The 24,456-nt window shown below is 40.5% G+C and overlaps 1 protein-coding gene across 1 annotated transcript; it reads left to right on the top strand.

Moving 5' to 3' along the window:
- The first annotated feature begins 1,418 nt into the window (after window positions 1-1,418).
- On the top strand, window positions 1,419-23,676 carry cdhr5a (cadherin-related family member 5a). The gene is made up of 14 exons (XM_031323678.2): window positions 1,419-1,650; window positions 7,617-7,789; window positions 8,990-9,049; window positions 9,215-9,304; window positions 10,539-10,625; window positions 13,045-13,149; window positions 13,229-13,414; window positions 14,670-14,760; window positions 15,958-16,055; window positions 16,213-16,419; window positions 18,848-18,961; window positions 19,078-19,144; window positions 19,912-20,072; window positions 21,814-23,676. The coding sequence occupies exons 1-14, from the start codon at window positions 1,554-1,556 to the stop codon at window positions 22,393-22,395; spliced, it is 2,118 nt and encodes a 705-aa protein (XP_031179538.1). The 5' UTR covers window positions 1,419-1,553; the 3' UTR covers window positions 22,396-23,676.
- The last annotated feature ends 780 nt before the right edge of the window (window positions 23,677-24,456 follow it).

The following is a 24,456-nucleotide window of genomic DNA, read 5'->3' as shown; positions in this document are numbered from 1 at the left end:
TGTGTGTGTGTGTGTGTGTGTGTGTGTGTGTGTGTGTGTATGTGTGTGTGTGTGTATGTGTGCGTGCGCACAGTGGTGCCTTGTCCACATGTGAAGCCGTTATGTGTCCCAGTTTGTGCCAGCGTAACTTTGTGTCATTATTACTGAGCGAGGGATCAGACAGGAAGGAGAGGAAATCATTTTTGAAACTTGAATTTGTGCTTGTGTAATCGGTTGTCAGCAGATCAATATCATCTATCACTGATAAAATGGAGGATAAGGCTGGCAATATGTTTTTTTTTTATTGTCAACAAATCCCATGAAAAGAACAAAGTGTTCATCCATCTGTCAACACTGTCCAACTTCCTGTCTGTGCAGCAGAGTATTGGTTCCTACTGAAGACGAAAATCTTTCAAAACACAAATATATAGTTTATTTTTTTTAAAGTGTCAGTCATTTCCTAAAACAGCTGGTCACTGTAGTTGTATAGGCAGTGGTGGAAGAATTGTTCATTTTTTTTAGAGATATTTTTTGGGGCATTTTAGGCCTTTATTTTGACAGGACAGCTGAAGACATCAAAGGGGAGAGAGATGCAGCAAAGGGCCGCAGGTTGGAGTTGAACCCAGGCCTGCTGCGTTGAGGAGTAAACCTTTACATATGGGTGCCTGCTCTACCAACTGAGCTATCCAGGCGCCCGAGAAGTGCTCATTTTAACTCCTTTATATAATGTTAGGTAGTTTAATCTACAGCAATGCATCATGGTCTATAAGATCATTATACAGTATATGTTTGTAGCGTCGCTGTCCTGTGAGAACCACGTATCTCTAACAAGTTTTAAACTTTTCATGGTGTCAGAAACACTGCCCTGTTTCCAGCTTTGTGACGATGCATTTCTCAGCTGATCCCAGAGGCTTTTTAAAGACTTTATTTAGCTTAATCTACTGAACACATAAAGGAACACTTCATCCTTCAGTTTATCACAAGCATTCAACATCTGGAGATACATGGTTGTCTCTGGAGAGGAAGGGGACGAAAAACTGTCACCTGAAAAGCTGTCAGACAAATGTAGTGGAGTACAAAGTACAATATTTACCTCTGAGATGTAGAGAAGTAAGTATAAAGTTACATAAAATGGAAATACCAAAGTACAAGTATCTTGAATTTCTACTTCCCTACACTACTTGAGTAAATGTACTTGTGTTAGTATGTTTATTTGTGTGCAGTAACAGGTCTTTAACAGGTCTAACCTGAAGAGTATTTATGTGAGAAATGTTTTCAGCTGCCAGCATTCCTGTGCTGGATTCCTCCCAGAATGCATTAGGGCCACCAATTCAATTTGGCCCATCCAGCTAAAACAGATGCAAGTATTTTAGTAGGAGGCTGCGAATCCTCTGCTGGCAGGCGCTTAGTGCAATATGTGCCCGTAAGATGAAGTCACAAACATTGCAACTGTAGTCGACTCCCACTCGCCGGGCAGCACAGACGGGGCATTATGTGGACGAGTACCAGCTGGTACCACGGGCTCCTCATCCTCCTCTGGGACTTCATTTGTTTAGTGCGTCTGAAATCAGGACATGGAACTGAAATCGAAGAGCAAACCTGTGAACGTTCTCCTCGGATGCGTCGTCGTCGTCGTCGTCTGCTTTTGTACAGTTTGTCCGGCCGAAAGACGTGAGTAGAGCTCTGATTTCTGTGCAGGGTGTCATCTGTCGAGGGCACGGAGGGATGTGGATGTTGATGAGGCTGCTGAGAGCCAGGGAGAAAAAAACAGTTGATGTTTTCAATTTTTTTGCTCCTTTAAAGCAGTGATTCCCAACCTTTAGGGACACTATGTCTACTTGTGGTCCCTCGTTATGATTTTTAGAGACCTAAAGAGGTCAAAGGATTCAGTATTTCACCAGAAAAACGCAGAAATTACACTAAAGTGAAAGGAAATGAACTCTGTGCAATTGAAATACTCTTTTTTTATATTCCTTTATTCATTTGGTGACCCCCCCCTCTCAGATCAGATCATGTGGCCCACTGGGGGGGGGGGGGTCTGACCCCCAGGTTGGGAGCCAATGCTTTAGAAAAATAGAAGCCTCTCAAAGGGTTAATTTATGTTTACTCCACACAACTTAAGTCGTGGGATTTGATTTCAGTGCAGCATGAAAGAAACACTCAAATAAAGCACAACATAGCAGACCAATGAAATAATCACATTCAGACTTGACATAAACCTAAAGATTTGACTCATCAGCAGGTTTGGATTAGCTTATTGTGCAGCTTAAACAAACAAGATACTGTATAACTGAGAGCCAGTAAGAAAGACAGATGATGATTTTAATTTTTGCTCCTCTAAAGCAGGGGTTCCCAACCTTCAGGGACCCTATGTCTACTTGTGATCCATAATGAAAAGAGAAGATGTTTTTCTTTTCCAAAGGATTTTTAGAGGCCTGAAGAAGTCAAAGAATTCAGTATGTCACTACAAAAAAAACATGAAATTACACAAAAAAAAAACAGAAAATGGACTTAATGCAACTGAAATTTTATTTTCATTCATTTCATTTCTTTCTTATCCATTTTATCATCTGGTCTGCTTTTGGGACCCATTAAGGGTTCCTGAATACCAAGTTGGGAACTAATGCTTTAACAAAGAAAATACAGAAGTGTTGCCGTTAATTTAGGTTTACTTCACACAACTTTGAGTCGTGATTACTGTATTTAAAGTACAAATGTTGAGGTACTTGTACTTTACTTGTCTTTGCTTTTCATGCCACTTTCTACTTCTACTCCGCTACATTTCAGAGAGAAATATTGTACTTTTTACTCCACTACATTCATCTGACAGCTTTAGTTACTAGTTACTTTACACATTAAACTGTTTGCACACAAAACACATGCAGTTATTGATGCTAAAAGTCTCCTTTAGCGTCATATCTAAACTCGCTTTATCTAAACACGCTTTATCTAAGCACGCTGGGTCGGGACTATTGTTTTCACTTTTGACGCAGTTAGGTTTAAGAAAAGATGTTGGGTGGGCTTATAAAAAGTACGTTTACGTGACACACAGGACAAGAACGGAACAGTTGGGTTTAGAAAAAGAAGAACGGGACAGTTGGGTTTAGGAAAAGAAGAACGGGACGGTTGGGTTTAGGTAAAGAAGAACGGGACAGTTGGGTTTAGGTAAAGAAGAACGGGACAGTTGGGTTTAGGTAAAGAAGAACGGGACAGTTGGGTTTAGGAAAAGAAGAACGGGACGGTTGGGTTTAGGTAAAGAAGAACGGGACAGTTGGGTTTAGGTAAAGAAGAACGGGACAGTTGGGTTTAGGTAAAGAAGAACGGGACAGTTGGGTTTAGGTAAAGAAGAACGGGACGGTTGGGTTTAGATAAAGAAGAACGGGACAGTTGGGTTTAGAAAAAGAAGAACGGGACGGTTGGGTTTAGGAAAAGAAGAACGGGACAGTTGGGTTTAGATAAAGAAGAACGGGACAGTTGGGTTTAGGTAAAGAAGAACGGGACAGTTGGGTTTAGATAAAGAAGAACGGGACGGTTGGGTTTAGATAAAGAAGAACGGGACGGTTGGGTTTAGATAAAGAAGAACGGGACAGTTGGGTTTAGATAAAGAAGAACGGGACGGTTGGGTTTAGATAAAGAAGAACGGGACAGTTGGGTTTAGGTAAAGAAGAACGGGACAGTTGGGTTTAGGTAAAGAAGAACGGGACGGTTGGGTTTAGATAAAGAAGAACGGGACAGTTGGGTTTAGAAAAAGAAGAACGGGACGGTTGGGTTTAGGAAAAGAAGAACGGGACGGTTGGGTTTAGATAAAGAAGAACGGGACAGTTGGGTTTAGAAAAAGAAGAACGGGACGGTTGGGTTTAGGAAAAGAAGAACGGGACAGTTGGGTTTAGATAAAGAAGAACGGGACAGTTGGGTTTAGATAAAGAAGAACGGGACAGTTGGGTTTAGGTAAAGAAGAACGGGACAGTTGGGTTTAGGAAAAGAAGAACGGGACAGTTGGGTTTAGATAAAGAAGAACGGGACAGTTGGGTTTAGGTAAAGAAGAACGGGACAGTTGGGTTTAGATAAAGAAGAACGGGACGGTTGGGTTTAGGAAAAGAAGAACGGGACAGTTGGGTTTAGATAAAGAAGAACGGGACAGTTGGGTTTAGGTAAAGAAGAACGGGACAGTTGGGTTTAGATAAAGAAGAACGGGACAGTTGGGTTTAGATAAAGAAGAACGGGACGGTTGGGTTTAGATAAAGAAGAACGGGACGGTTGGGTTTAGAAAAAGAAGAACGGGACGGTTGGGTTTAGGAAAAGAAGAACGGGACAGTTGGGTTTAGATAAAGAAGAACGGGACAGTTGGGTTTAGGTAAAGAAGAACGGGACAGTTGGGTTTAGATAAAGAAGAACGGGACAGTTGGGTTTAGATAAAGAAGAACGGGACAGTTGGGTTTAGGTAAAGAAGAACGGGACGGTTGGGTTTAGGAAAAGAAGAACGGGACAGTTGGGTTTAGGTAAAGAAGAACGGGACAGTTGGGTTTAGGTAAAGAAGAACGGGACAGTTGGGTTTAGGTAAAGTGACACGCGGGACACAAAGGGAAAGTCCTGTGTGGTTTGACCCATCCACCACCCCAACCACCCTCCCTACGCTGAATTTCGGTCTTTCATACTACTCGCTACTGTTGTCTCTCTTAATACTACGTCATCTTAAAGCGCTGCGTAGCTGCTGCTCTGCCCGGAGCGTTCTACACACCAATAAAGGGTGATTTTTGCGTCGCAAATTTGATGTTTTATTATAAATTAAACTACCCAACAATATAATGGCCTACAAGTCCAGATGTAATGATTAGACCATTAAACACACAACTGGTTGGATCGTTTCCAGTTTCAAAAATATGAGGATTTTTCTGCATTGAGTACTTTTACTTGTAATACTTTATTTACATTTTCCTGATAATACTGACATACTTTTACTTGTAACAGAGTATTTTTTTCAGTGTGGTATTAGTACGTTTACTCAAGTAAAGGATCTGAATACTTCTTCCACCGCTGCACCGTACAGACATGAAGTGTCTTCTCATTTACAGTAACTCTCCACCAGAAAGTCAATGTTTCTCAAAAGGTTGAACTATCCCTTTAAGTACAATATCAAGTGGCAGGTTGTGTTTCATTACATAACCTACTGTAATGTTTTGGCCCTACCTTGCGGAGGGGCCTGTGTCAAACCTTTATTATTATAGTTTATATCGGGCTCCTTTATTTATTTAGGACAACACACAATCAACAACATTTCTGTAAAGATGCCAGTGTTAGCCAGCCGGCTATTTTTCAACTGTAGTCCTTTGGCGAGATGTTTTGAAACCAGAGCAACAGGAAACAACCACACATTCATGGGCTAAAGGTTAAAGGTGCAGTAAGTAAGACTTATAAAACTAACTTTGTGTCATATTTGCTGAAACTGACCCTATGTTCCAGTAGAACTACATGAAGCAGGTCATTTAAAAAGAAATCTGGCTCCTCTGGCACCACCTACAGCCTGTAGTGTGATTTGCAAAAATCCACAGCTCCCTGTTCAGATGCACCAATCAGGGCCAGGGGGGGGTGTCTAACTGCATGTCTATCACTGCTCATGCACACGCATTCATTCTCCCATGTGGGGGGAGGGGCTTAGGAGACCGTTTTGGGCTTTAGCGGAAAGGGGGGAGGGACTGAGAAGTTGTCAATGTTCAAATTTTTTAGCTAAGTCCTGGATCTTTGCAATCCTACCTAGAGCACCTTTAACATCTACATACAGAAGACAACAAGATGCCATAAAGACAGAAACAGCAACAAAATAAGCATTCTCAAGAAGCCATGCAGAGAAACAACAGGAAGCAGCAAGACGTTAGTACAGGTTAACATTTATAAACAGGTTCATCCCACCATGCAGCACACTTAGTTTAGTTTCAAAGTTAGATATAATGTTTTACTGTTTTGCACAAGAATCAAAGTAACTAAAGCTAACTTATCAGATAAATGTAGTGGAGTAGAAGTAGAAAGTGGGATGGAAAGAAAATACTCAAGTAAACTACAAGTACTTAGGTACAGCAAATGTAGGCCACTTATACTTCCACCAGTGTACGGTTTGTGTGTGTGATTGGGTAAATAGTACAGGCATTATGCAACATGACCCCACACAAATTGAAATTATTTCAACTGATCTAGTATCATAAAAGTCTCCTCTATCACATTTAAAAAGTCCTAAGAAATCCAAGGGTGGAAAGTATTGAAAAATACTGAAATCAGTGAGGCCAATTTCCCATTGTAGCCCATGTTTACCCTTGTGTTGTCTTCCATTGGACCATGCACGCAGGTCCTCCTGGGTCAGAACTGAAAATCAACACTTTTTCTCACGTTTTTTCGACACTTTTTTCAATGTTTTTTTTTTTCAAGCCGCTTTTTTTACCGTTGAACACTTCTTTTCACTACCATATAGCCTATACACACCACAAACACCAACTTATTACTAGTTTTACACTTATTTTTGGAATTCATGGTCAATAAACCTCATTTATATGAAATTATACCTAATTCTTGAGTTAAAAAAGCAGAAATTATGAATTATTTTAGACTAATATTAAAGGAAGGATCATCGCAGACTTTTATATGTCAACGTTCAGATTTCAAAAAACCTTTCAATTTTGTTTTCAAATGCTAAAACATTGAACAAAACACCTAAAATTTATTCGATTCGGAGATGGTCCCCGTCCCGATCCGATCTTTTGTTGTACTTGAGAAGCGCGTTGTATGGAATCATCCATCTATGTTATTTTTTGGGTAAATAAAATTAGGTAGTTAAAAAGAAATCCATATTTCTAAAATAGAGATTTAGAAAACGGGTCAAATTTGACCCGAAGACAACACAAGGGTTAAGGGGAGACACAAACTTATAATAATCATATCTGCATGTACTGTAGAGCTTCATCTCTTTAGATGATTAATCCTGTTTTTCCTCCCACAAATCTTTGTTTTATTTGATTAAGATCTCCTAGACTTAAAGGTCCAATGTGTAGGAATTTCTCCCATCTAGCATTGAGATCATATATCGCGCTCAACTCTCTCACGCCACGCAGTTCAAAGTACGTATTACAGCTACGGTAGCCTTCATGCTCAAAAAAGCCGGTCTCTTGCTCTTTTCTATATCCTTTTTCTTTTTCTGGGCGAAGAAGAAGACTCCTGTTCCTGAAATTTGGATTTTGGGTGTGTGTGCTCCTCCATGTTTCCTTCTTCAAACTTGCCGGGGCCGGGAAGTGACGATACCCATTAGCAGCATTAGCAGCATTAGCAGCATCGCACGAAAACGCAAAAGGCGGAGCAGTATGTCCTGTATGTCCCTTACTGGCAAACGTATTTCAAGATGGCGCATGAATATGGAGCATCTACCCCAGTTCATGCAAATGCAAATGTAAAATTTCAAGCCAAAGGGAATACTTGGAATTGATGGTGGTGGTAAATATTCATGAAAAAGGACAAGTTTGTGAACGGGCAACACAGATTTTGATAATGAACAACTAAACATGTTACACACTGGACCTTTAATGTTGCAGGCCTGATGTAGATTCTAACTCTACTCTCTAAAACCTGACTTATCTGTTGCCTCTCCCCTCTCTCAGTCTGCACGGTTCCTCCGGGCCCCGTGGCGGTCCCAGAAAACAACACGGCTGACGTCCAGGTGGTAAAAATCCTCTCCGGGAGTGATGTGACGCTGACCGTCACCGTGAACCCTGAAGATTTGTTCTACCTGAAAGGGAACGCCCTGATGGTAAAGAAAGGACTCGACTATGAGGTGATTACAGCCAGAGTTTAAAACTATCAGCTGATAGTCGTTTACATTGAGCAAACATTTTGATAAAGATCCCTTAAGTGTGTGACAAGAAATGTACTGTGAGTGGAACATTTTACAGTTTCTGTGCTGCAATGTCTTGTTGCTTTTCGGTCAAAATATACAACGATACTCATATATCAATAAACTAATATCAGCTGATTCTATGTCACGTGGGCTCCACCACGGCCACGCCTCTTTAGGAGACTAGCGGCAGGTTCCGAGTGTATTGATCCCAATGGGAGAAGTGAACGTGAACACAGATTATGAGCGACTCTTTCGCCCCATAGTCACCAAAGTAACATTTTGATTTATTCTTCACAAGCCACATATCTCCAGAACATTCTGACGCTAAAATGGCATTTTTCAGACGGACACATGTGGAGAAAATTAACTTTAACTGTTTGGAACAAACTCTCGCAAGATCTGGCAACACAGATAAGCCTAACAAAACTAATATTTGTAAAGCTGTGTATCTATGTCGACAAAACTAAATAATAATAAATTTATGTAAATGTAATATATATATATATATATATATATATATATATATATATATATATATATATATATATATATATATATATCCATCCACTTTTCGTGTACCATTATACCATTGGCGCATTTTGTTTTTGAGAATCCTTGGTGTGGTAGCTGTGAACTTTCAATTATTTTAACTGACCTGATTGGACAGATTTCAGGGATTCTTCAGTGAAGGAAGCCAATCAGGGCCCAGTTCAGTTTGTGATGCACTTCCTGAAGATAGTCTGAAACTGGGTGAATAAATGATGAGAGACTTTAGAAGGATGTGATTTGAACAACTCAAACAAAATAAAAATGAAACAATGCCTTAACTAAGTATCTCTACTTAACATCACTATAAAGAGAAGACAAGTTGAATCTACTTAATGTGGGACCTTTAAATTAACCGGGTAGTAACAGCATGAAGGGTTCAAATATCACCGTAACTTCAAAATGAAACCAAATCAAATTTTAGCAAATACTATATTTGATTATGTATCGATTTAAAATCTAAGGAAATGTAATGTCCTGCAAGAGAACTCCTTGGCCAATAATTTACGTAATTATGGCAACTTAACTATCATCCGTACTTGTGTTTAAATGAAGTCAAAGTATGTTAAAAGTGCTGTGTGTTTTTGTCAGTCGTTCCACAGTGCAGCTCTGGTGGTGTGGGTGCAGTGCAGCAGAGACGGCTCCAAATCTGTGAGTGAAACCAACACAATATCACAACAAAGCTTGTCAACAAAGAAGCCGATCATTATCTAGTGAACCAAGAAAATGGATTTTAAACAGCGGTGAGAAGGTCAAGACACTCTTTGTTTGTTTGTGTGTTTGTTTCTGATGATTCGGTCGCTTCTTCCCTTCAAGGTGAGCGAGTCTGTTGAAGTTCTGGTTGAAAACGTGAACGATAACCCTCCAAACTTTGCACAAAGCCACTACGTACTGGAAGTGAATGAGGTGAGTGTTGCTGGTGTTTCATGTATTTCTTGATTTTGCTGCCTCATAATAAAAGCTTTTAAAGGACAGTTCCGGAGCAAAATGAACCTAGGGGTTAATAACATATGTGTACCGAGTCGAACGTTCTCTGGGATATGTTTTCATGCTAATCGAAAACGGGTAGTTAGCTGCTAACGCTACCTTTCGGGGCAGATGGTAAATCGCTATTTTATACCACTAACAAGGCTCAAAATAGCACCACACTTCAATGGTAGCATAATGAGAGTCCCTACATGTAAACCAAATAATTGAGAACTTTGTGTTTGAGCTATGCTGCTGGTTACATGGTGTTCGTCGTTCCACTGCTTTTTTTTTTTTTCCAAGATGGCGCCTGCATGTAAACATGAATGCTACTGTCTTTATAATCTATCTGTACACTTACAAAGTTCTCAATGCGTCGGTTTACATGTAAGGACCCTCATTATGCTACCGTTGAAGTGTGGTGATATTTTGAGCGTTGTTAGTGGTATAAAATAGCCATTTACCATCTGCCCCAAAAGGTAGCATTAGCAGCTAACCACCTGTTTGCGGTAGCATGTTAAAAGCTAGAGACACATTTGATTAGCATGAAAACATGTCCCAGAGAACTGTCGACTCGGTACACATATGTTATTAACCCCTATGTTCATTTTGCGCTGGAATTGTCCTTTCATAACAAAATAACCTGGGACTTTTATTGTGAAGAATGTAGGCTATAGGAAATGAAATCCTGTTTTATGAAACTAAAAATAAGGTTATTGTCTACCGGCGGCTGCCTTTTCCAGGCAACAGCAGGACACAAATTTTCCTCCGCAGCGCTGTGGAGGAAGGTCTGGCAGTGCGAGACTAGTACGGGACCATCTCCGAATGTGCTCTAAGTGATCGGATCACAATGCGTCCTGGGTGCGTTTTCACCTGTATTTACTTGGGTGGTGATGGCGCAGTGGATATGACGCATTCCTTTGGTGTGGGAGACCCGGGTTCAATACCCACTGTGATACATCAACCAATGTGTTCCTGAGCAAGACAATTAACCCATAGTTGCTCCAGAGGCGTGTGACCTGTAACATATATAGCAATTGTAAGTCACTTTGGATAAAAGTGTCAGCTAAATGACATGTAATGTAACTTAGAGCTGTCCACTCGTGATCCGATCACTCAGATAGGATTAAGGACAAAACGGAGATGTGTTGACTCTGAGTTATGTCTCCTGCAGCTCCTTCCTGTCAACTCCAGCGTGGGACTGATAGAAGCATCGGATGTTGATTCAGAGCCCCTGTACTATCGCTTAGAGCCTGCAACAGTAAGACCAATACTAACGTAACCATGTAGTGATGCTGCACTCACTGGTTTTTATTATTTCAGAGCATTATTTCTCAAAGAGCGGTGGTCCGCGAGTAGATTTGGTAAATTGTGTTTTCAGGGTTTTACCTACCATTATAAGGTTTAGGTGCAGCACCCGAGCCGTTTTGGGCACCACCTTAGCCAAATGAATGTAACTGAAAGATTTTTCTAGGATCTAATGATTGTAGTTGGTCCCCAGTGGACTTCTTTAGCAAGTTTTGTCTTTAAGGTTTTTGACTGTTATTTATTTATCATCTGCTCTAGCTTTTCCCACATTTTAGACACAGATATGGTGATAATAGTAGTCCAAAATGATGTGAAATTGCATGTTTTTAAATTAAAAAACTTGGCATTTTCTTGAGGGAGGACCCCTAAACCCCCCACCTAATATGTGCACCTAAGTCTTCCACACACCTACTTTAAAATGTTAAACAGTGTTTCCTAAATTGTCTGCAAGCGACTCCAGAGCCTAACGGTGTGGAGCATAGATGGGTGGTTTTCAATATAAAAAAACCCCCTCATATATCAATTCAAAAATGATTTATTTGAATCGGCTGTTGTTTTCTGTGTTGTCGGACTTCAGCAATGAAGCCAACCATTTTGCATCAATACCTCCAATTTACATCACAAATGATCAGCGTGACATTTGAAGGAATTACGCAGGAATAAAGTTCACGGTTACTGCTTTCTCAGCATAAGCAGCACCATTTTTCTCCATTGGGATGGCAAAGGGACAATGAGTGAGTCAGCTATTTGTAAAAACTTATTTGTAATGTACTGTTGAAGTAGAAGGCCTACTATTTTTGAGAAAATGTTGGCAGTTAGGTGGTCTGTGAGTTTTCTTTTGTTGGGTAAGTGGTCCTTCCTCTGAAAAAATTTGAGAAACACTGTTTTAGAGAAGAAGATGTTTTGGAAAAATCAAAAAGTAGGTACGTTTGTTTATCTATTGGTGGAGAATTCAACTTAAATGACATTTGACAAAATATTTAAACATTCCTGTTACACAAAATTATGTTTGAGCATGTATGTTCATTCTTAACTTTAGGTAGTGGTGGAATGTTAATAGGTACATTTACTCAAGTACTTACGTACACATTTGAGGTACTTTCCTTGAGTATTTCCCTTTTATGCAACTTTCTACTTCACGCCACTACATCTCAGAGGTAAATATTGTACTTTTTCACTTCACTACATTTGTCTGACAGCTTTAACTTTTCAGATGACAGTTTTTCACCCCCTTCCTGTCCGGTGAAAACAATGTATCTCCAGATGTGTTAATGTTGAATGTTTGTGATAAACTGAAGGATGACGTGTTCCTTTATGTGTTGAGAAAGTTCTCCTCCTTCTTAAGCTAAATAAAGTCTCTGGGATCAGCTGGGAAATGCATCGTCACAAAGCTGAAAACAGAGATGTGTTTCTGACACCATGAAAAGTTTTAAAACTTATTAGAGATACGTGGTTCTCACAGAACAGCGACGCTAACAACATATGATGATCTTATAGACCATGATGCATTGCTGTAGATTAAACTAGCCCTTATAGTATATAAAGGAGTCAAAATGAGCACAACCTTAAACATCTACAGCAGTAAAATGCAACATACACATTAATGCGGCAGGAATATTAATCCAGGAACATCAGATAGAAGAGGAAAACACTGACGGGAGACATTATACTGCACAATGACTACTTTTAATTGAAGTACATTTTGCTGATAATACTTACATACTTTTATTTAGGGTAAGGTTTTGAATGCATCACAAGCCAGACATGATGTGAAACACTGTCTGCAGATATATTCTTCATCATTGTTATGAACACTCAGAATCACACACACACACACGCACGCACGCACGCACGCACGCACGCACGCACGCACGCACGCACGCACGCACGCACGCACTCAGAATCAGAAAAGGATTTATTGCCACAATAAATTACACCTATGTGGAATTTGCCTTGTGAAAGGTGCATACATAAACAAACAAACATATTAAACATTAATATGAAATAAACAATAAATACAGAAAAACAAATATATACATACAAAATAAATGACTTACTTCTGCTCTATGTCCCATGAAAAAATGTGACTTACATCCCTCCTGTCCTGTCAGATGTCCCACAACTTTTTCACCTCTCCAAGCCTATATTTAAAAATATTTTATCTTTTTTATTTTTTTTGTGGTGTAATTTTATTCCATTTCCTTTTCTGTTTTTTATTTTCCAGATTTTATTTAACTGTTGAAATGTTTTAATCTCGCTTTTCTTTCTTCATGTAAATCACTTTGTACCTTAGTTTTAAAGGATGCTGCTAAGTGTAGTTCATCATTAAGAACGTCATTGAGTCTTTCTTGTCTCTCTGTCTGTTAAACCAGGACAAATATTTCCGCCTAGAAAACATCAACACTCCAAAGATAATTGTGAAAAGCATCCTGGACTACGATGTTGTTCAGAAGATCTCTCTGGTTCTCCACGTGCAGGTACAGTCATCATTCATAAAAAAACAACTTCCTTCTTGTCTCTGACCTTTGACCTGTGAATATGTGTCACATGTTCCAGGACACGCTGGAGGGTTCGGCCTCCGATGAGCCCTTCTTCACATCCGTGGCCACCATCACGGTGCATGTGAAGGATGTTGACAACCGCCCTCCGTGGTTTCAGCCTTGTTTGAGGACCAACTTGGGAATCGCCAAACTGTGTGTGAGCACCGGCTACAGAGGCAAAGTCAACCTCACCGAGAAGGAGGTGAGCATCTGAGTTTTGTCATTTACTGGATATATGGATATGCATATGGATTTAGAATTTGTGGCACATGTCCCTCTCACTTTTCAAAACCCTATTTTTCTCCCTCTCACTTGGTTTTTTTACTTGCCAAATTTATTTGGGGAGATGCCAGCCACCCTCCTGAGCAAAGCCATTTTGGCCGCTTGTCATTCTTACCGTCATGACATGTCATCTTTTTGTCACAACGGTGCGATAAAGTGAATGTGATACCGCCCCAGCTGCTCTGATTCTCCGGCCAATCTCCCACATCTCCCACTTCCAATTATATTTTAATTCAATTTTATTTTTAAGTGTCAAATCATAACAGACTGAGGAGGAAGTGAGCATCTGAGTTGAGCTGGATTTGGATTTATAATATTTCACCTCACAGCACCTTTAAACACATGCAGTTCAGGTGAAAAGGAAACTCCAAAAATGTCTGGCACATGTCCCTCTCCCTTTAAAAAATCCTACTTTTTTCCCTCTCACTTTTTGTTATTGTTGGTGTTTACCTTTTGAGGGAAACTTATCATTGATTAGCTTGGAAACATTTGACTTAACCTGAATGCACCATTAGTTTTGGTCTCTGTGAGATGTAGGGCTGCAACTAACGATTATTTTCATATCAGTCTATGTAAGTTAATCTGTATTTTCTCGATTAGTTGTTTGGTCTATAAAATATCAAAACATTTTCCCAGTGTTTCCCAAAGCCCAAGATGATGTCTTCAAATGTGTTGTTTTATCCACAACTCAAAGATATTCAGTTTACTGTCACAGAGGAGTGACGAAACTAGAAAATATTCACATTTAACAAGATGGAATCAGAGAAGTTTTACCTTTTTTCATAAAAAAATGACTCAAACCGATTAATCGATTCTCAAAATAGTTGGCGATTAATTTAATAGTTGACAACTGCTTGATTAACCAATTATTGGTCTCTCTTTTTTTTCTCTCTAGTGAGAAAGATAAAATCTCATCAATGTCCATGAATGTAACATTAGTCAGTACCTTATGTTAATTATTCAGTCAGTTGGCAGATGGAAGTTATTCTCATACTCATACTCAGTAGAGAGAGGTGTTGATGAAACTGTGAAAACTGTCACTTCTTCTCTAACTTCCCCTGAGTCGACACATGTTGAAGGCTCATCAGATGTTTTTGCTATTTCAGGCCTCCCTGTTAGAAAAAAAAAGTCTTGGTATGAATGAATACGAAATGTGTGATGGTTTTAATCCACAGGACGGGCCGTTGGTGCTGGAGCCCGGCCCAGTGTTTGCCAAAGACGGAGACAAGAACCGGAGTGAGCAGATCAGCTACAGAATCCTCCGAGGTTTGAACTGAACAATTGATACAGAGCGCATCTTCAACCGCTTATCCGGGGTCGGGTCGCGGGGGCTGCAGCTCCAGCAGGGAACCCCAAACTTCCCTTTCCCGAGCCACATTCACCAGCTCTGACTGGGGGATCCCCAGGCGTTCCCAGGCCAGGTTGGAGATATAGACCCTACACCTAGTCCTGGGTCTTCCCCGAGGCCTCCTCCTCTAACCTTAAACCTTAATGGTTGCTTATTTAGTTGTGGATGTGGAGAAGTACTTAGGAAGAATTTAGGTAACACTTTACTTGAAGGCATCTACATAAGAGTGACATGACCCTGTCATGAACACATGACCCTGTCATGAACCCTAACCCTAACCCTAACTTGTCATGACAAAAACCGAATGGCACTTCCTGAAAGAAGCGTTATGTCATAAACGTTTATGACTTGTTTATAATGTTTATGACACGTTCATGACAGTGTCATGTCACTTTTATGTAGATACCTTCAAGTAAAGTGTAACCAGAATTTATTCCCCCAATGATTCTTGTAAAATTCAAACGGTCACAAGGACCAATAACATTCAAAATATCGTTCAAATGAATGTTCCATACATATTATCCTTACAGCTGAAGATAACTCAGATTATAACACTGCAGCAGGATCTAAAGCTGTCCAGCTTGATCCCGCTAGGGGATTTTAAACTCATTTTAAGGGCACTGGAAAAAAAAACATCTTTGGAATGTGTTTGGAGTGTTTTAAGTCTACTTGGCACTTTCATTTAAATATTGTATATACTATTTGGTAAATCTTGATAATACTATTGTAATCTGTTTGTCTGTCTATAACTGATGTTGTGTATTGTCCCAAACAGGTGGTGTTTGGTGTTTTAAGCCCCCAACGTCGCAGCACTGCCTGGAAGGCACTAGGATTAGGCAATGGTTAGGGTTAGGGATAGGTGCCTTGAAGTCGACGTTGGGGGCTTAAAACACCATCGACCCAAACAGGTCTCTCTTGAGAATGAGACCCTGTGTCTCAATGAGATTACCTGTATAAATAAAGGTTAAATAAAATGAAACAAGTACCTTCATGAAGGGGTGATTTATTGCAGGGCTGTTGGGTTAGACTGAATCAGTTTTAGCTTACGAGGTCCTTCTGAATGATGTGTTGATTTACGGATGTTTGTTACTTATGGTGTTTTTCTTCATCATCAGGGAATGAGGGAAATATTTTCCAGATTGATGAGGAAACAGGAAACATCTCCATGGCTAAGGCTGCTGATATTGTCGGCCCAATAACTCTCACTGTTCTGGTAAAATAATCTTTTGGCCTGTAGTTCTGTGGTGATTTGGATGAAAAAAACTAACAAATTAAACTATTTACAGTAGTTACTGCAAAACATTTGACAGAGAAAATGGACATGGCTTTGGTGTAACTCACTTGTCATCCTCTCCTGGCCTCTCCATCAGGCGTCACAGGTGACCAACAGGGATCAGTTCGCGGTGACGCAGGTGACCATCAACGTGATGAAGAAGAGCAGGAACCCTCCTCGCTTTGAGAGGGAGCGATACGAAGGATTTATCTACAGCAACTCGATCCCTGAGAGCATGATCCTCCGAGACCGAAGCACCAACCGGCCCTTCAGGGTCCGAGCTCAGGACGAGGACTTCGCCGCTGTGAGTGTTTAACCTCCCTGAAAAATGTAGTCTTCGCAGAGTCAACTTGAGGCCAAGTCCCAGTGACTCGAGTGCACATCTCTGAAACATAGTGGAGCTTTTAGCAGCAGAGGAGACAGATATTTCTCTCAGGAGATGGTGCAGACCAAACATAAAGCTAAAAGTGAGATAATATTGGACTGACATTCATCAGGTCGACACAAACACAAAGACTTCTAATGAATGAACATGTTTTATGTAACTGCTAGATGTGGAAATAAGCAACTGTTTGCTAAAGTACTCAAACCATACGACAAAACAGGTTCTTTATTCCTACCCTCTAATACAAAAGCGTTTTCCGTCCTCATATAAACCAGAGAATGTAATAGTCACGGTTTTAAACACGTTAATGTTGTGAAAACATTTACAGTTTGGTTGTTTAAGAACAAAAAATACTTAAAGCTGTAGTGCGTAGTTTCTGTCGCCCTCATGAGGAATTCTAAGTAATGACAACAAAACTGTTGGTGCGTCCACATGATACAACCGTACGTGACGGCGCACCACACACACCCCCCCCCTCCTCCCCCCACCTCCTCCACACAGTTGCTAGTAGCCAAGGAGACACGGAGGATTAAAAAAAACATGATGGACTCTTCAGAAGAGGTCATTCAAAGGCATCAAAATGACGCACATGTAATGCGACAGGGTCGAAAGTAACACCAAACTCTGCAGCTCTACTGAGCTTTTAGCTTTCAAATGTCCTTGTTTTGTTTCCAACGCTGCAAATATAATTTAGTCAGCTCTCCTCTGTAGACTCAACTGTAGAAGGCTGCTTTTATAAGAAAACAACCAAAGCGTACTCTACCTGTCCAGTATCAAATGGCAGGAGTTGATGGTGTGAAACAGCTAGCACCTAAAGAGCCAGATCATTTTTTCAGAAGTTAATAATCAGGTTGACATGAACACGACTCCAAATGAAGGATAATGTTTCTCAGTGTGTTTCAGTGTGAGCTTGCGTTGTGGTTTGCTAACTAATTAGCTAAAGCAAATGAATAAGTCACTGGTACATCAGGGCTGTGTTTCTGTCTGCCCCCTAGTGGTCAGAAATCACGAAATACAGCCTTAAATGGCATATTGTCGCTGTTTGGCAGAAACCTTGTATCTCCACGTCATCATTTAATTTTTTTTTTTTACATAAATCAACATTGGTCACCCTTTAAGATAAGATAAGATAAGATAAGGGTTACAGAAAATTGTCTTTGACAAGGCTCCAGTCACAAAGAGACATTCACACAGACATAAAAACAAGACATGGGGTGTTGAGGTATCAGCTGACTGTGGAGTTCATTTTGTGCTGTTCAGTATAGCTATTGCAGAGGGGATGAAGGATTTCTTGTAGATGTTTTTGCAGGCCAGTGGTACCTTAAAACGCCTGCCTGATGGTAGTAGCTGGAAGGAGTGATGGAGGAGGTGAGAGGGGTCCTCTGTGATCAGGTTGGCTTTCCTGATTACTGAGCGGCTGTACAGCTCAGATAGGCAAGGCAAGGCAGCTTTATTTGTATAGCACATTTCAGCAACAGGGCAATTCAAAGTGCTTTACATAAAACATTAAAGAGCAGATAAAAAAAAACACATTAAAGAGCAGTTAAAAATGATTAAACACAACAGGCAGGACCATATTTCTTTACCGTCTCATCCACCACGGGCCCCGCAGGAACATGTGACTTTGTATTCTTGTTACCCATAACAAGAGCAGAAGCACTTCTCTTTACCTACAATATAGCCGTCGCTATAAAATCTATCTCACACCCGCATTGGAGAAATTCTCAGAAATATGTCCGTTATCTGTTCAAAAATACCACTAGATAAAAGACGAGAATAAAATTGACAGTGCAGTATAAGAAATTAACAATTATTTAAAGAAAGGCAACTGAGAGTTGCAGCAGACCTGCAGTTTTCTGGGAGTTTGTTCCAGACAGGAACATAAAAACTGAACGCTGCTCCCCCCTGTTTAGTTCTGACTCTGGGGAGATATGGGGGAGCCAGTTATTTTGGCAGCGTGATTCACTATACGTGAGAGTCTTGTTTTGTGTTTGATGGTGAGTTGGTTGTACCAGGAAGAGATATTGAAAGTGAGAACTGATTAAATGAGGGAGCGGTAAACCAAAGCTAAGAGTTTTCTGAGCAGGTGGAGACGTTTCTGTGCGTTTTTGTATGTTGTGTCTGTTTGTGGGTTTTACAAATATTTAAACAATTACAAGGTGATTTTTGGATTTGAGAAAAATAGCTCAATAAAATGTTTTTTTTTTTCTTTTTTAGTCTTTTTTAATTTCCTGAAAAGCAACGGTTTAGGACATACAAGGTTTTCGCCAGACAGCAACAAAATGATAATACCTTCTACCGTCTTTTGTGCATTTTATTTGTATGTGTGTGTGTGTGTGTGTTTCAGGGTGCGAATCCAGATGTGAAGTACGAGGTTCAGTACAGCAGCTACGTCAACGTCACCTCGGACGGTTTTGTGATCCTGAAGAGAGTCGTGAAGACGGAGTCCTTCGCGCTTCAGGTGACGGATGTGAAAACGTTTCTAAAAACCAAGCACAGTAAAATATCTCTGCGTACATTAACTGACACATTTTACAGTTTTTTGAAGCTGTAAAATTGTTTTTTTCCTAAATGCAGCTCAGAGCCGTGGACACGACAACGGGGGAGTTTGGAACAGCTGCCCTCTCTGTTCAGGTCATACCAGGTAAAACATCACTCTGTCATACTGCTTGACATGGGTGGAAAGTAACTAAGTACATTTAATTAGACCTTAGAAGTTTGTAAAAAGTAAAATGTATAAATATTCTACTTGGGTGAGCATTGTTCGCAGGCATTGCTGTTTTAAGTGCCTTATATTGTTGTAAATAAAGCACCTATAAAAATGCATTTGCAGTAAACTGTATTTGGTGTCTATGTAGTGACCTAATGCTGCGTTCCAGACAACCCGTAACCCATGTTCTCACAACCTTCTACCTGTGAAAGTGCCCTGGAACGGCAGTCAAACCCGTAACTTACTCCCCGTGAACTCGTACCAGATGGTTGTACTCCCAGTTACAGTTTTTGACGCCACACACACAATAAACAACAATGGCGACCCCTGTTGATGCTGTACAGACGCCGGTGATTAACGGTGAGAAATAGAAATAAATAGACATAAATAGGCAACGTAAAGTAATTCCGCACATTGTTATCAAAACAATACACATACGATTGTGTACTACTACAGGTTATGTTTATTAAATGAAGGCCAAAATATGTCGCCGACTAGAAATCGCTAGTATCAGCTAGCGCAAGCTAACGTCAATGTTAGGTAGCCGCTAGCTAACGTTTGCCTGGAACGCTACCAAGTTGTGAGTCGCGACTTGAAATCGTAACTTACGGGCTAAAAATTGTGTCTGGAACGCAACATCAGTATCATTGTTAGATTCGGCAGGTGTAATCCTGAGTCGTTCACCTGTCCTCCCTTTGCAGCCGTGGCCACCCCGTCCCCCTCAAACGTCGGCTACCGTCCGGGCGACATGGCGCTTCTGGGTTTGGTCATGGCGGCTCTGCTGGTCCTCTGCCTCATTGTGATTGGCTTCTTGATTTCCCGCTTGTGGAAGGGAAATGCCAGTATGGACAAAATATGTGAGGTCAGTCAGTATCCTTCATCTCTGAAGTGTTTTTAGCTGTAACATACAAACTTTATTTGAGATGTTGCATCACATCGGGCATTTTAACACCATAAATGCTGCTGAAAGAGTTTTGTTTTATTTACTTTTTGTGTGTATTAAAGGTCCTATTTTTTATGTTTTATACGTGGTTGATTGTTGACTCTGTATGTTCCCATATTAAAGGAATACTAAGGAAACATTTTGGTGGTATAGCCGATAAGTTGAATCAGGAGATCAGAACCACTCTCAAATTTGTATGTTTAGTATAGAAAACAATATTTTTATTTCATAGGCTATTGTCCAAAGTTTACAAAAGTAATAATTGTGAGGACATTGGAATTGAAGATTCTGTTAATTAATAATAGCTCCATTAAATACTTTCTTTATTTTTCATTTAATTCAACCTTTATTGACGCAGGAAGTCTGAAGACGTAGTATCTCCTTTACAAGAGAGACCTTGAGACCAAGACAGATTTTGGAAAATCTGCTTATTTGCTTTAGTGACCAAGAGTTAGATGAAAAGATCATTACCACTCTAATGTCTGTGCTGTATGTATGGAGCTGGTGTCAAGAGTTGATTAGCTTAGCTTAGCATGAAGACAGCTGGCTGTGCCATAATTAACACATTGTATCTTATTTTCTCAATCCAAACAGAAATGGGAAAAGGACAATTTGTGTTTAAGTGCTACGTTTTCTTGATGAATAACTATTTATATGACTTCTGTGCAGCATCTCCCCCTATAACCAAAAATTATGTTATGCATATATATTTTTGTGTATAGGTAAACAAATTAGATTTTGTTTTTTAAAGATTATTTTTTGGGCTTTTCTGCCTATAATGGATAGGACAGCTAGGCGAGAAAGGGGGAATACATGCAGGAAATCATCACAAATCAGATTCGAACCCTGGACCTCTGCGTCAAGGCATAAACCTCTAAGTATATGTGCGCCTGCTCTATCCACTGAGCCAACCCGGCCACAACAAATGAGATTCAACATGCTAATTATTGTAAGACATATTTTTTTTTAACTTTGGACAGAGATAAGCTATCTGTTAATTTGCAGCATTTATGCTAAGCTAAGCTAATTGCCTCCAGACACCAGCTCCATACATAACATATAAACATTAAAGTGGTATCGATTTCTCTCATTAAAAGAGATGATGTGACTCAAAACTTCCTGTTTAAATAAAAGTTAAATAAAATGAACTTGTAATAATTAAACATTATTGGATCAAAGTAGTTTAGTTGGTTGATTTTACTGTAAGGTATATGCAGTTATGAAAGTGAAAAGATTACTTTGAAGTTGGTAAAAGCGAAGAAAGTCTGGAAAGTGAAAGGAACTTAAATTCCACTCTCTGACTTTGTAAAAGAAACATTGACAATAGCCTGTCAAATATAAACATATTTTCCTTTGAAACAATTAATGTTTTGTGCCGCTTTTTTGAAGCCTTAGTTGTCAGTGCGTTACAAAGGCACCTCCGTACTGTGATGGTTTGGACGTCAGAGACATACTCTCTATGTGCAGTGCTCCTCCTGTGCGGCTTTGATGAATATTTATCAGCTGAAATCCACAGAAGGGCTCTGTGTCAAAGCAGAACAAATGAACCTAGCTCACTCTCGGGGAAGCACGGTGGCATCTGTAACTTTGAACAATGCCTCAATATTCTCAATGCTTCATTAACTGCTGTTTTAATGAGGGGCCTCTCTCCTGCCTGTAGTGCCTGGGCCCCTGCCTGAAGTCGGACCAGCCGCGGTCCGGCCACAGGGACTCCCTGCAGTATACCAACGACGGCTTCCAGAATGAGGGCGACCCGAGCCGCGGGGGCGGCAGACGCTGGACCAACGTTCTCCCCAGACGGAGCACCTTCCCCCAGGCACGAGGCCGGGTCATCCCCATGGAGAGACGGAGCCGCCACTGCTCCTCCTGTGGCGTCTACACCAACCACGTCCCCAAGGGGAGCCCCTCGGTGAGACCGTCCCGGAGGGGCAGAGGCGACGGGGACGAGTACAGCCGGAGGTCTATCCTGGCCAAGCAGAGGAGGAAAGAAGGCCAGAAGACGGTGTGGTTCAAGGAGATCGAGGACTCGTCTGACATCGAGGTGGAGATTATCCCAGACACTGTAGGCCGGGTGGAGGAGGAGACGGAGGAGGAGCTGGATATGGAGGGGGTTGTCAGAGACCCGGCGGCCCCGCTGAGAGAGTCCGATGGCGGGCAGGAGAGCCAGAGCGCGGAGCCTAGTGAGGAGCGGGACCGTGGAAATAGAGAAAAAGAGAAGGGAGGCCAGGAGCAGGAGGGCTGACAGCGGGGGTCACAGGGGAAACTCCAGTCGGAGAATGAAACTGAGCTTTGTTTTCTTTTCACTTTTTGGAGACGCCAGCCTTCAGCAGGGAGGTCCCAGCAGACCAGGACGACTGGATAACTGCCCAAACCTCATGAATACATTCAAGGATCCAAAAAGTATTTATTTTCTACTGTGAGTATCTTCAGAAGACTAGTGTCCAAGGTAATAACTTCATACAATGTTTAAAAACATAAACCTGTCCAGCGCATTCTCATGAACGGGTTTGTATATCGCACAAACACTTATGCACAACAATTCGTATAATATCCTGCGAAATTAGGGCAAAGGCCGGTCACATGATGACCTGTTAAGTTTAGTGGTCTTTACAGTTAAATTTAGCTGAGAAAAGGTGACTATCATGCAGCGACAAGAGTTGAGTTTGAGTTGAGACACCAAAACGGCTAGTTAAGATTAGAAAAAAAGATTGTAGTTTGGGTTAAAACGCCAGCCCCCTGAAGTTTGTGTCCCCCTAGGTAGACTTCTCCCGGGACACAAACACCCGTTTCCTGGGTGAAAGTCTTGTGTTATCCCTTAACTTGAAAGCCCTGTGTTTTATGACCCATTATCCACCCTAACCCTACTCCCTATGCGGTTCTTCACGGTCTTATACAGCTGCAGTCATTGTGCTGCATACAGAAATAAATACGTGGAATACACACTTATTACAGAGCTTTACTTTTCGTAGCTATACCTACGAATGGTTCACGAGACCAGCCTGACTTGTCACTAGTGTTGGCCAAGTATACATTATGAATACGTATACCATGGTGAGTCTGGCTTCACACAACCTGTCTTTTTCCCCCCGTAGTTTTGGTTATAACATTGTACTCAACATTGTGTAAATATATTGCGAAAAAACACAGCAACGTGAATTAAATCCAGTCACTGTAGTCAAATACACCGTTTTTCCTGTGCATGTGTGTGTATGTGGGATTATTACTGACTAGGTCTGCACGATAAATCGTTATAAAATCGCGATCTCGATTCAACCGTTCATGATTTAATTTTTAGATGATTTCTTTTTTCTTTTTTTTTTTTATCTCCTTCAATTAATTTATTGAAAGCATTTGACATTGACATGTTTTAATTATGTTAAGACATGTTGAAGGAGTTCATATAGAGCCTGTATCCGGGCCATATTTAGTTCAATGTGTTATACAGTACGTCACTATTTTTGGTAGCCTACTGTACTTAAATGGTCAGTATGTACTTTATTTTCTTTATTCATTGAAGCCTCTATGTTTACAGGCGTGTGGTGATGCGCAATGCGCTATAGGTGCCAAAATAAAAATATCTATGTTTGGTACTGCCAATTTGTTTTGTTTTGTCATGGTTCATGTGTGAAATAAACATTACACTCCGTGAGAAAACAATCGTGGCAGAAAATCGTGATATCAATTCTAAGCTAAAAAATCGTGATTCATATTTTTCCCTGAATCGTGCAGGCCTAACACTGACATTTCTGATGTAAACCTACAGTTTGGGGTAATTGTGAAATGTGTTTCCTCATGTCCGGAAGCAAGCGTTTTGTGGACCGGTACTGACCCGCAGCCCAGGGGTTGGGAACCTTTGGATTTAGGTAAACTGCTGGGTGTGTTTACAACTTGACTGACTGTCTGACTTCTCTGTCGTAATGTCACCATGTTCCCAGATCTCTGGTGGGTACAATGTTTTCATGACGGATAGAAACGACGGCCCAAAGTACTAAAGTAAGATCCAAGTTGTAATAAAACGGAGATTAGCGCATCACTCTCTAATAAGGCATTGTTTATAAAAAGGTTTATACGTTGTGATGAGGGGCTGCAACTAACTCTGCATTATCGATTAATCTGCAGTTTATTTTCTCAATGAATCGAATAATTGTTTTGTCTATATAAAACATCAGAAAAGACTGAAAATCACATTCATTTAAAATCACAATGTGACGTCTTCAAATGTTTTGCTTTGTATCACAGTTGAAAACTCAAAAAAAGATAAAAGATATTACATTTATTATTATCTAAGACAGGAAGAACAACA

This window comes from Sander lucioperca, chromosome 3, assembly GCF_008315115.2.
Source record: "Sander lucioperca isolate FBNREF2018 chromosome 3, SLUC_FBN_1.2, whole genome shotgun sequence".
Classification (NCBI taxonomy): Eukaryota; Metazoa; Chordata; class Actinopteri; order Perciformes; family Percidae; genus Sander; species Sander lucioperca.
This window is presented reverse-complemented; position numbering and strand designations above follow the sequence as displayed.